This window comes from Equus asinus, chromosome X (assembly GCF_041296235.1).
Source record: "Equus asinus isolate D_3611 breed Donkey chromosome X, EquAss-T2T_v2, whole genome shotgun sequence".
Taxonomy (NCBI): Eukaryota; Metazoa; Chordata; class Mammalia; order Perissodactyla; family Equidae; genus Equus; species Equus asinus.
In genome coordinates, this window is record NC_091820.1 from 101,609,884 (window position 1) to 101,623,018 (window position 13,135).

The window sequence follows — 13,135 nt, forward strand, 5'->3', positions numbered from 1 at the left end:
TTACTGTTTAACTTTTTCTCATTTATAAAACACTTCAAGATGACTCTTCTGGAAATGGATTTTGTGGAATCCACTGGGGAAAAAACCCCTCGCAGTCAGCAGTCTCAATTGTTTTAATATAAAAGCAAGTAGCAGGAAGAATTTGGAAATAGATCTTGTAGCTAAGATGAATTAGACGATGTAATTTTGTAAAGAGGTATTTTGGAGTGTTTCCTATTCAGTTATTTTAGAGGTGAGGTGGGGTGTTCACTTATCACTGTCATCCGCCCATATTTAGTGGTACTCAGCAGCCAGCTAATGAGGATTTCCCCAGACTTGGACAATTCTGTACCTGATGAAAAAAAGTTGGATGCAGTTCACCCTCTGAAAACTGTGTTGGATACGATGTTTAAAACTTTGGTTTCAGAAATACTAGAAGCAAAGAGAATGGAAGACTCTGGAGATAATGGCCTTTGGCTTCAAATATATTTCAGTGGTGAATTCAAAGTCTCTCTAAAACCTCGGGAGGGAAAGTTATGTCTTGGAAGCAAACTAAGCCTCAGAACTCTGTCCCGTTAGACGGGGTTCCTAGAGCCAAGGGACGGGAGGAGTGCGTCCTGTGCAGTGTGGTGATTACGGAGAGCTTTTGCAGTTGGCCTCAGGAAGCGATGTCACCTCTGTAGGGTTTGGGGGGCTGTGCCTAAGGCACAGATGGGATCCCTAGAGATCTAACTATTTTGGTTTTGGTCATCAGGAAACCTTAAACACCTGATAGCAAAGATACTTGTTTTTCCAAAGCTCAGTGTGGAATTTTGAAAAGGTTATGTAAAAAATAAAAAAACTTCCTTGGTTGTAAATTGGGTCTACTTCCCTGTGAACTGTTGTGTGTCAGAATAGCACTTCCCTGGGGCTGGCCTGGTGGGGTAGTGGTTAAGTTTCCATGCTCCGCTTTGGCGGCCCAGGGTTCGCCGGTTCAGATCCTGAGTGTGGACCTAGCACTGCTCATCAAGCCATGCTGTGGCAGCAACCCACATAGAAGAACTAGAAGGATTTATAACTAGGATATACAACTATGTACTGGGGCTTTGGGGAGGGAAAAAAAGAGAGGAAGATTGGCAACAGATGTTGGCTCAGAGCCAGTCTTCCTCACCAAAAAGAATTGACAGCATAGACTTTATTAAAAAAAAAAAAAAGAATAGCACTTCCCCCCATGAGACTCTTTTGGGCAATGCTGCCAAAATATATGGACCAAAGATGTTGCTGTCTACGTGGAGATGAGACACTCTGGTGTCTGGGTGATAGATGGATCTACTGCCAGGTTTTGTGGTGACCCCTTGTTCACTGAGTAGCTGACCAGAAAGCCCTTCATGACACTGTTTCATGTAATATTTAACCAGCTCCAGCCCTTGGGTGAAGTCAATTCCCTGGTAAACTTCTTCTTTTGCTTTTGCTTTATACCCACTGAGCCTTTGAAAGTAATCAGTTTCCAGATGTCTTTGTCGTCAAAATTAAAGATACTTAGGAATGTTCTAATTTGATTGTTCTTACCTTCTAGATGTAGTTTCTTTGTTTTCATTCTAACCTTGTAGTTACAATAAGAGTTCAGAGATGTAATAAACAGTTATAAAAATGATTTAAACTCATTTTTTCCCTAAAAAGACTGGAACTGGGAGAAACAAAAAGAACAACCCAAAGAATACCAACGAATCCTACAGTGCTTCTTAGATAGAAAAGACTGTTGCTACTCTATCCATCAAATGGGTAAGGTCACATCATAGTTTAAAGGCAATGGCTGTACTTGCTGCTCGTGTCCTCTGCCTTAATATGTGGCCCCGCTAAGTTGTCCATCTGCTAATTATTTATGCAAAAAATTGGGAGTTTGTGGTGTGCTAGGAGACCTTTTGCTAACATGTTTGTTTTTTTCCACATGAAAACAGCACAAATGGGTGTAGGAGAAGGGAAATCAATTGGCGAATGGTTTGGACCAAATACAGTTGCACAGGTGTTAAAGTAAGTAAGAGTCTGGTATCCACCTTATTCTGCTGTCTCCTATGCCTCCCTTCTCCGCCAACTCAGTCTATTCTTGCCATCCCCCTACGCCACCCCTGCCGCTAAGCCACCAGACACCTGTACCATTTTGCTCAGTCAGTTGTTTGAAATGTGTAAGTGTGAGCCTCTGTCTTGGTATATCAGAGTTATAGTCATTGGTACCAGTGTACGTGGAGGCACTTCAGGACTCATTCAGTATCCCCTCTTGCAGATTGGTGCTCATGTGCTGGGGAGCCATCAACATGAGGGTCACTTTGAAGCCAAAGGGTTCATGCTAAGTGGGGGAGGCTGAGCCAGCCTAGGCAAGACACGGACTCCTGTAGAGTACAAAAAAACCCATTCATTCAACATTTACTAGATGCCTCTCCTGTGCTAAGTGCTGGGTGTAAAGAAATGAACTAGACACAGTCCTTGCCTCAAGGAACTCACCACTTATGGAAGGAGACAAACCCCAAGGGTGTCTTGGAGTCAGTTTGTTATCTCTTAGCAGACTCCAGGTACCCCAGCATGGTACTTTTGTAGTTGTTCTGTTAAATCCCAGAATTCACCTCCCACAGCAAGAGGCGAGGTGAAGGGGCCAGGACCAATGTTCTGGAAGTGAATGAGGTGAGTGGCATGAGCACCTACACTTGCAGGCACCTCACCTGTTGTCACTCTCCTTCCTGACAACCTATCTTCGAATGAAAACTCCATGAGAGCAGAGATTATATTTGTCTTGGTCACACTGTAACACTAGCATATAAAACTAGCTGGCACACAAAAGTGCTCAATAGGGGCTGGTCCGGTGGCGCAGCGGTTAAGTTCGCATGTTCCGCTTCTTGGCGGCCCGGGGTTCGCGGGTTCAGATCCCGGGTGCGGACATGGCACTGCTTGGCACGCTGTGCTGTGGTAGGCATCCCACATATAAAGTAGAGGAAGATGGGCACGGATGTTAGCTCAGGGCCAGTCTTCCTCAGCAAAAAGAGGAGGATTGGCAGCAGTTAGCTCAGGGCTAATCTTCCTTAAAAAAAAAAGTGCTCAATAAATTTTAGATGAATGAATGAAAATGGCAGCCAGAATCTGGGGCTGGATTTAGGCATCAGAAGATTGAAATCATCTACCTTCGTTTAGGATCGCCACTTCAATTCCTGGGCTCTCTGGCACATGATGGCGGGACCTGCTCCATTCAAGATACAGATGGGGCACTGTTTCAATTCTTAGCCGACCTTCAACAACCTAGAATGCTTTGGAAATGTGCTTGTGAGGGGAGTAGTCTGGATTTCCCAGGGACCCAAGTGAAACCTGTATCTTGGCTTTACTCCTTGCTAACAGTGCAGACTCTCTGAGACCACTTTCTTGCCTTAGTCCTTAGTGCATTTTGGGGCATCGCTGACTTTACTGAGTGAGGATCTGGCAGTATTTCGGGAACCACTGTAGGAACCCAGGGTAGAAAGTGTAAAAGATTAGAATGGCTCTGCTGAGCCCCAAATCCAGCTTGAAATAGTTGGTTTTTAAATGACATCTCTCAGAATTTGCTTCTTTCTTCTAAATTTTGAGGTTCCCGACAACAAATGAATGGAAATATACATTTTTAAAGGATTTAAGTGGGTTCTGATTCATCATGATTGTTATCATTAACAGCAGTATATTATTATTATTATTTTGGGGGAAGTTAATACATTAAAATGAATAAAATAAAAGTGTAATTAACCTTTTCCTGGGAGCTACTTTGGTTTGGGAGGGGATGTTTTTTCTTTTGTCCAGTGAGACTGGGCTTTGCCCAAGGATCCCAGAGTAGCCGGGTTAAACATGTCTCCTTTCAAACTGGCGAGAGGAGAAGATAAGGGAGAAATTGGCATAGTACTTTACTCACACCTCAGATAATCTCTCTTTTAAAGGGATTTTCTTTCTAATCTCCTCTGAAGTCATGCAATTCAGTGTGCTCTGTCTCTTCAACGATTGCCCAGCAAGGCCCAGCGAGGCCGCCTGCAACCCAGGGCTCCCTGAGCAGCATTCTCAGTGCACATGGGGAGGGGTGCAAGAAATCATCCTGGGCTTATTCTCCGTGGTATCTATGCTCCTAACAAATATATATATATTTTAGTGACAGTTTCCTTTTATTGAAAAAAGCAGTATGTCAGACTATCTTTTATTTAAGAAAGGAAACCAAAATCTCTTAGGAGCAGTTGCGCTGGTAACTTCTCTCTTTCGCCCAACAGGAGTAACGTCATTTTGTGAGGTCAACTTTTCCACAGAGCAGGGCCTTCCTTTAGAGGTTTGGAAACAGTGACTGTGGCATTCTCAAGGTGCCTAGACACAGAATGTTCCAGAGCTCAGTCAGAGGAGTCAGAGTTGACGCGAACCCTGGCTTCCCTGTGGCTCAGCGTTCGGTGGCTTCAGGAACATTGGCTGTAGACTGTTCTGCTTCCTGCTGATATTTCCATCTTCCCCAAATGTGACTTCGTTGTATGTTGCTTTGCAGAAAACTTGCTTTATTTGATGAATGGAATTCCTTGGCTGTTTATGTTTCCATGGATAACACAGTGGTCATTGAAGATATCAGTGAGTCCCCAGTCTGTTTATCTTCCCAGGTGTGGGTGATGAGGTTTTTCCTCACCATTCAGAAAGCGGGGGCGACACACACGCATGCACACACACGCTCTGGCCTGCCCCACCAGAGTAGGGGAGCTTAGAGGAGCACAGGACTCCGGTTAAGCATTCCCTGCACCCTTTTTTCTCTTCCCTTTCAGCTTTCTGAAAGGGAGAAAACAATTAGAGGATCTTTGCTGCTCCTCAGTGAGGTACCAGACCCCATTCCCTGCAGGACAGCCCAAGTGTGGATAATCAGTTAAAGCACCGACACGTCTTCTGTGCAGGCCTCCCCCTTGCCCAGCCCTGTGCTCTGCGCCATGGGGTTGGAGAAAGCAGAAGACAGTCCCTGTCCCAAAGGCCCTTGCAGACTAGTTGAGAAATGAGATTCTCTCAGTGAGTGCATAATATCTGACGGGAGGGAAGGGAGACTTCAGTTGCCAGAAGGAAGAGAAGTGAGGGCTAGAGGAGTGGCCTGGGCTTCCTGTGGGAGGTGGGGGTGAGCTGGGCACTGGTGGCAAAGGGGAGGGCCTTCGGGGCAGGGGTGTCATGTGAGGGCTCCCTTAGTTTTGCCCTTGGCACATCTCCTAGGGCTGGATACCCCTTATTTACCCAGCTCTCTTGTCTTCTGTTTCTAGAAAAAATGTGCTGCATCCTTCCCTTGAGTGCTGACACAGCTGGTGAGAGCCCCCCCAGCTCTCTGAATGCTTCTAACCGGAGTAAGAGTACCTCTGCTGGCTGGCCAGCCTGGAAACCCCTGCTGCTCATTGTGCCCCTTCGCCTGGGCATAAACCAAATCAATCCTGTCTATGTTGATGCTTTCAAAGTAAGTTGCACCTTTTCCCGAGCCCATTGCTGCCTGCCCATCACACTGCCATATGAGCACGGAGATCCGTGAGCAGCAGTCCACAAGTGAGTTGAGAATCTTGCATTCTCTTTCCCTCTAGGAGTGTTTTAAGATGCCACAGTCTTTAGGGGCATTAGGAGGAAAACCAAATAACGCCTATTATTTCATAGGATTCTTAGGTAAGAAAAGAGGCATCACAAGTAAGTCATCGTGGGCTAGGGGAGGGTGGGCAGAAGGTTTGCACGGGAAACCAGGCAATTCCAGTTAGGGGGCCCTCATCCAGCCTGGAGGTGTTGTGGCCTCTGGTCAGCTCATTCTGTCTCCGGCCTATCTATGGAGAGTAACACTTGTGTGTGCCTGACAGAGAGCAGATCCCCTTTCAATGCGTCCACTTCCTTGCCTCTTGATAAGATGGTTCCACAGCTGCTTTCCCTCTGGACCACTACAAGGTCATAGCATTGCTTCAGCATATCTCTCTCCTTCCTGTGGGGCCCAGGGCAGTGAGGTTTCACTCCCCTGGCCTTGCTACCTCCCTCTTACTGGGGCTCGGGCATTCAGGCTAGGAGCCATCCTCTGGCTTCTCAGGCCCACATAGCTGGGCCTGCTGGCTCATTATTCAGAGTCGTGACTGGAATTAGAGGAAGCAAAGACAGAGGCATGCCTTTTCTGATAATGGGGGCTAAGCCTTAAAACCACTAACCTTCTAATGCAGATCTTAATGAGCAGCCTGGCATTCTCTGCCTAGGTTGATGTCTCTGGAAACCCAGCTACTTTATTCACTAGCTATGACCAGAGACATTTAAAGCCCTTGGCACACAAGGCGAGCTAGCCTAATGCTTCTCAAACTTTAGTGTGCACGCGAATCACCTTGAGAGCCTATTAAAATGCAGGTTCAGCAGGTCTGAGGTGGGACCTGAGGTTCTGCGTTTCTAACTAGGTAGTGCTGATGCTGCTGATGCACACAGCATGCTCTGAGTACCAAGGTCCTAGACACCCGGTTAGTGCCAAAGAGCACGGGTAAGGGAGTGATGCGGCTGGGAAATCTGGTGCTTCTTGCAGGAGTGGAGTGGTCCTGAAACCGGGCTTTGAGGAAGTTTTGAACTTAGATTGCAAGGGAGAACCTTAGATAGGCAAGGGAGAGGCAGCACTGGTATGGGAAATGGCAGGAGGGATGTTCAGAGGACAGGGTGAGATGGACTTGGTCACCCTCCCACCCATCTCCTCCTCTGAGATTTTAGGAGGTGAGGTGGGGTGGAAACAGACATACCTGGCTTTGTATGCCAGTCTCCCACTTGCTAGCTGTGTGACTGCAGGAAAAGGGGACAACTCTTTCAGTCACAGGTCCCTCTTATGGGAAATAGGGCTAACACTTGACTCCCCATGCTGTCACCTCACAGTAGAGCACTCAGCAGAGGGCCAGGCATGTGGTACGCGCTCAAGAAAAGGTGGCCCCACCCTGCTTGACCCCAACTCCTCTTTCCTTCGCTCGCTTTCTTCCTCTCTTTGGGGCGGACCTTTCTGCAAGGTTGCCTCAGCTCCCTCTAATGCTGCCATCTATTGGTTGAGTCTAAGAACTACAGCTTGATGGAAAATGTGGAAACCGTGGAGGCTTTTATTTTTCTAAGTACAAAATCCAGTATTTGGAGTTATGTAAATTTAGATGTCCTCTGTTTCTAAGCTTTTGGGTTCCTGTCAAAAAACATGTTGCAAAAATCTGTTTCCTACTGTTTGTGCTTAAGGACAAGGTTGAAACAGATTGGAAAATAATTTTGGACGGATCTCAGTGAATAGCATATGTGATCCCTGGGCTTCCTGGCCTCCCTTATCCCAAGTTATCCCGAGAGAATTTGCCAAGCTGGCATAGCCCTGTTTCCCAAGGCCACTGGGTCAGGCTGATTTTGTGAAGTTTGATTACTTATGAAAGGGGTGTGGGCAATCCTCTGTTCCCGAGACCGAGGTTCACGTAGTGCCCACTTGCCCATTAACTTTCATAAGTCCTTTGTTTAACCTTCACATGAGGCTCCAAAGTCCCCTCAGCTCCCCTTTTCTGACTCACCCCCTTGCTGTATTAGGTCCAGGGGTCCAGATTGGTAGAATGTCTGAAGGGAGGGAACGGATGAGAGCTGCCATTTTCTGCTCAGCTGCCCTGTGCCAGGGATTCTGCAAAGTTTTCTCTCTCAATCTCTCTCTCTCTCTCTCTCTCTCTGTCTGTCTATAGATATTGATAGAGATAAATAACAGATATACTCATATAGATAGATATAGAGATATAGATAGTCATATAGAGATATAGATAGATATAGTTATCACAACCCCTCTGTGAGGTAGAGATCCTTATTTGTATTTACACCTAGTGAAACTAACATTTAGAGAGGTTGTTTCCTCAAAGGTCACCCAAATATAAAGTAGCAAAGCCAGGATTCGATCCCAGTTTGGCCATCCCCACCTGCCCTGCCACATTTCTTCTTGAGTGTCCTCTGGGCTGGTGGGAAGCTGGGAGAAGCTCTTGGTGTTGGAGACTGTGGCCAGGGTGAGACTCTGGCTGTCACATTTTTCCTGCTTAGAGAGGAGATGTTTGTCCCCTGCGCTTTGGTGGAGGTTGCCACCTGGAGATCTGCAGCGTGAGTCCCATGTCTGCAGATGGTTGACCAGCCTGTCTCTTCTCCTCGGGCCTCATTCAAGACCTTGGGTTAGCCCCCGCATCAATTCTAGGACTTTTTAGCTCTTCTAGTATATCTTTTTTAAGTATTCTCATAAACGGGGCAGCCTGTAAAACTCCACTACACACACACACACACGCACGCACGCACACACACACGCACGCACGCGCACACACACACACACACACACACACACACACACACACCCATGGGAAAGGGCCAGAGCCAGAGAGGATGCTGTTATTATTCCCAGCACCTTGACTTGAAACACTCTGACAGAATGCTCGGTTCTAAGCCTGCTTTGGGTTTCTCTTTGCTGGTGCACAACTTCCTTTTCCTCTTACCTTTCTGTGGTCTTAGGCAGCCTTCCTTCTAAACATCCGGGTTGTTGCTCTTCTTTGTGACTTGAGGTTTTTTTCATATAACTGACCTCACCCACCTGTGATCTGGGGGAAATATGTACCTTGACTTTCATAAAGTGAGTCATATGGGTAATTGTTTTCCAAATACTCTTAGACATATATTTGTAGGGAAATACTTTTGAGTCTAAGCAGGATACTTCTATAACCACCTTGTTTTTGTATTGTGTTTTAAGCATTTCACAGAGATGAAATCTTCTTGTTCTCATAACACCCTGTGAGGTAACTGGAACAGCCCAAAGACCCCAGTTTAAAAACAAGAAAATTAAGATAGAGTGAGTTAAGTAGTTTGTTCTAGGTCTGTGATACAGACAAGTTAAGCTTTTCATCAGACATCAGAAACACATTCTTTGCCAACAGAAGCACTTAGATGTGTCCAGCACAATCCTGGATGCCATTCCAGGGAGGGTCTTTGGGGCATCCCTCCTGCTCCATCCTCCTGCCTGAGGTAGGTCTCTCTTTGGTTGCCTTACACAATCTAGAACACAGAGGCCCAGATGGTCCTCAGCCCTGGACAGTGAGGTTGGGGTGCCCCCGTAGGTACTTTTGCCTCCTCAGCATGCCAGTGATGAACATTAGAGGGACTCTCAGCCCTTTGAATATCAGATAAAAGTAGAGATTTCATTATCCTAAACTCCTCCCAGGTCATTATTGGGCTAAACTTCTTCAATTTAATGAAACATGGCTTTTCTCTCATTTGTAAAGATCGATCACCCCAAAGTGGGTTTTCCCAGTGAGGTGTATCCATACTGATGTTAACGTGGCCGAGGCGGTGCTTTCTGACAGGAATTACTAACTTGCTAACAATGACTAACTTACTAGCTAGTCAAGATCAGAAGTCAGCTCCCTGGTATGTCATCCCTAGCAGAGTCAGCATTCCCATTTCTTCCAGAGGCCAAGGCCTTTTTCCTTACCAAATGTGCTCTCTGACCATAGGTCTAAGAACCAATGGTCTGGAGCGAGATGCTTGCCAATGTTGAAAGAGGCAGGAAGCTCCCTAGTGGCATCTGGACTCAAGACTTGGTGATTCTACCTGCCACCTCTTTGCTACTGCTGCTCACAGAGCCTGCCATGTCATCTGTGGTCTCTCATTCCCGCCTTTTCCCCAACCTGTCACTTTCCATTTTTGGAGTTGGGCTTTGAGGAGGTGTAAATGCTAGGGCAAGTCTTCTCATTGAATGATTGGATTTCGGTGCGGGTGGCTTCCTTCAAGCATGCTCACCCTACTTCAGGCTTTCTGTCATCTCATTCTCATAGTCACCAAGGAAGGGGTTAGGAAAACCAGAGCGCCTCCCCTCAAGGACAGCAGCGGGTCCTGGGCCAGTAGTTTTTCAAAGCTTATGCATGTCTCGTTCAAAACAGGTGATGAGCTCATTTTCCTGGACCCTCACACAACCCAGACTTTTGTTGACACTGAAGAGAACGGAACAGTTGATGACCAGACTTTCCATTGTCTGCAATCCCCGCAGCGAATGAACATTCTGAACTTGGATCCTTCTGTAGCATTGGTGGGTATCTGAAGGTTGGGTGGGCCGAGAGATATGCCACCCTGTTACAGATTGGTTCCCTGGGAGTTATCCAGGTTGCTAGGTAGAGTGGCAAGAGTATATTCACTTACCACCCCCATGAGCGGTAGGATAGTGTAGTGGGGAATGAATGGACCCTGAAGCCAAACTGCTTTAGTTGGAATCCAGGCCCAGCCACTTACTGGCCATGGACTTGGTGGGAGCGGTCCCTTAACTATTCTGAGCTTCAGTCTCCTCATCCCTAAAATGAGCAAAGCAAAGGTTCCTTCCTTGTAGAGTCGTGTGAGGTGTACTGTGCGTAAGGCGCCTAGCACAGTGCCTGGCACCTTGTAAGCATTCTATAAATGTTAGTAATTGTTAGTGTTACCATCTTTCCCCCTTTTCTTTCTTGCCCTCTAATTATTGCCACATAGGCACAGGGAATAAGGTGGGACTTAGCTAGGGAGGAGTAAGGGGGCAAGACCTCCTGAGTGGACAGTGCCCATTTCTCTGAACACACAATCCAGGAAGTTGCAGGGTTTCCCCCTTGGAAGTATGACTGCTGTCTCAACACATTGAAGGGGCAGCTGCCTGTGAAGTAGCCAGTGCTTCTGAGGCCTGTCTGCATCCTCTCTTCCAGTTTAACCTGATTGTCAGAGCACCAGTGACCAAGAGCTGACAGAGTCCTCCTCTTGTTTTGAACCATTCTTTCACTGCTGTAGGATGGCTCTGAGGAGGAGGGAAATGGCTCATGGTTCTCTTTATTCTAATAGAAATTCCTTAAGGTCAAAGCCACCTTATTAAGTATTGCCTCCAGCTAGGAGTACTATTTGACTTTTGTTTGCTGGTTTAATGGACTATTCTTTGTAGATATGTATATTTGTGCACTGAATGTAATGGAATTAACCCCACAACTTGGAGATTGGTCTTCAAGTTACTCTGTCTCACAGTATAAGGGGAGAAGGACAGGGAGGGACAGGGATAGAGAAAAAGGGGACAGGGAGAGAACAAGAGAGAAAATGAGTAGATGTGTGTGTCCAGGGGAGGTAGTGAGCTAGGAGGGTGAGAAGCCCAGGCAGTCTTCCTTCTTATTGCCAAAGACACATCCCAAGAGAGTGGCCCACGTCCTAACTCTGGGCCATCTTGCAATACAGCGGGCCTGCCTCGGTGCCCCTGACCAGTGCTAAGTTGTGTTCTTTTGCTTTCCCCCAAGGGATTTTTCTGCAAAGAAGAAAAAGACTTTGATAGCTGGTGTAGCCTCGTTCAGAAGGTAAAGATGTATGTTTTTCTTAGTCTTAAAAAATGAAAATTATTCAATATGACTCCTTTTCAAGATTGTTTTTCATGGTAAAATAAACCTAGCCTGATAGGACTTCATTGCAAGAGAAAGAAACTCAGATATGGGGAATTGTGCATAACTTTGGGAGAATGAAAGAAAAACTTTTGTTTGGAACATGCTTTGTTTGTCAAGTGAGCAATATTTTCATTTACTTACTGTTTCATCTCATTAAGCTACAAGTCATATGAAATACTCAACTAATATTACACTGTTAACTTAAAAATGCTAATTTCATATAGCTCAGCATAAATTCTTTCTTACTCTGCACGTAACACTGAGATGATTGAGAAACTAAACTACTTTTCTATTAGTATAGTGGTCCATTTACAGTTTATGTAATGTATTCTGTTATGGTTTAGAGGGCTTGTCTTTCTATTAACTGTCTTATGTATATAAAATATAGGCATGCTGCCACTTATAGAAAACACAATTTGCAGAAATGTGTGTAAATACTAAAGCGAGTTATTCTTTGTTCTTGGTATTTTATGTAAAAGGGTAGTTATTGTTTTGCTGGCTTACAATCTTTGTATCTGCCTGCCTTGTCCTCAGCTTCTAACACATGCCAAATATGTGGGAGACACTGATAAACGCTTATTGAGAGAGTGAAGGGAGGTCATAGGGAGTCCTTTCAAGAGCCCTGGATGGGGTGGCAGGAGACAGGATGTTTTCTCCTATCTGCAAAACAAAGAGATTGGAGAAATGGGAGCCCAGAGCCTCTTGTAAATGTAAGGAGGGAAGATTTTTTTTTCACAAGTGAACAGATAATTAACACTAATGTCCCTAGCCGAACCTGAAACCCCAGTTAAAAATTAGCTGAGACATAATGGAGAATTATTTTCCAAAGGCAATGCTTACCTTTCAGAATGTAGCAAAACTGTATTTATATCACATTTAAAGTTAGAATGAAAATTTTCTGATAAGACTATGTCATTGAGATTAGGACATATACTATAAGTGTGGGACTAAAACTGAAACCATGCCATTATGTACCAATATTCTCTTGGGGCAGATTTAATTTGATTAACCAACATTTCTTTGGAGCCAACACTTCAGGAACATCTCACTCGTAAATAGAGCTGGCCCCGTGCAACTGGTATATGACTTGAACCTCATGATGGCGTATGGGCAGTGAGTACTGGCCTTCCATAAGATACTCCCTCCAGTGTCCTTCCTTCCTGGCCAACAGTATCTAGAATTGAAGAGGGCTAGGTCTTCAGATGGGCCAAGTAGAGGATGGATGTATTTGCCAGGTCTTTACTTTCACCTTTCAGCAACCAGGCTACCCTCTTAGGGTTTGGGGTCATAGATTTCCAATTGGACAGAAATGTAGTGACTCTGCAGTGTTTATAACTATTTTTATGTCTCCTCAGGAAATTCTAAAGGAAAATTTAAGGATGTTTGAATTAGTTCAGAAACATCCATCGCACTGGCCTCCCTTTATTCCTCCAGCTAAGCCAGAAGTGACAACCACTGGGGCAGGTAAGCTGTTGTTCACTGGCTCTCCGGACAGCAGACCCATGCATAGCAGTTTTTTATGAGACAGAAGCAATTGTGGCTCATGCTTTCTCTGGAATATAAAATTTCTACTCAGCTGAATTAATGAAGGAATGGTGCTTCTGATTATTGTAATCCTCTGATGCACTGATATTTACCCATTTCAAAGAGCAGCAGAAAATGAGCTCAGTGCAAAGGTTCCACATAAAATCAAAAGGACTAGAATTTTTTTCATCGTCTGGTTCAGAGTAACAAATCAGAGATGATGGGTGATT

The 13,135-nt window shown here is 45.4% G+C and overlaps 1 protein-coding gene across 3 annotated transcripts in view; it reads left to right on the forward strand.

The window, feature by feature from the left end:
- Nucleotides 1–13,135, forward strand: part of ATG4A (autophagy related 4A cysteine peptidase) — a 55,452-nt gene that overhangs the window by 39,680 nt on the left and 2,637 nt on the right. For all 3 annotated transcript variants that reach the window (XM_070501894.1, XM_070501895.1, XM_070501893.1), the window contains 8 exons: nucleotides 1,639–1,740; nucleotides 1,917–1,989; nucleotides 4,490–4,569; nucleotides 5,235–5,422; nucleotides 5,544–5,622; nucleotides 9,885–10,030; nucleotides 11,241–11,297; nucleotides 12,737–12,845. In XM_070501894.1, the coding sequence (XP_070357995.1) occupies nucleotides 1,639–1,740; nucleotides 1,917–1,989; nucleotides 4,490–4,569; nucleotides 5,235–5,422; nucleotides 5,544–5,622; nucleotides 9,885–10,030; nucleotides 11,241–11,297; nucleotides 12,737–12,845 (834 nt within the window). The remainder of the gene's footprint in view (nucleotides 1–1,638; nucleotides 1,741–1,916; nucleotides 1,990–4,489; nucleotides 4,570–5,234; nucleotides 5,423–5,543; nucleotides 5,623–9,884; nucleotides 10,031–11,240; nucleotides 11,298–12,736; nucleotides 12,846–13,135) is intronic.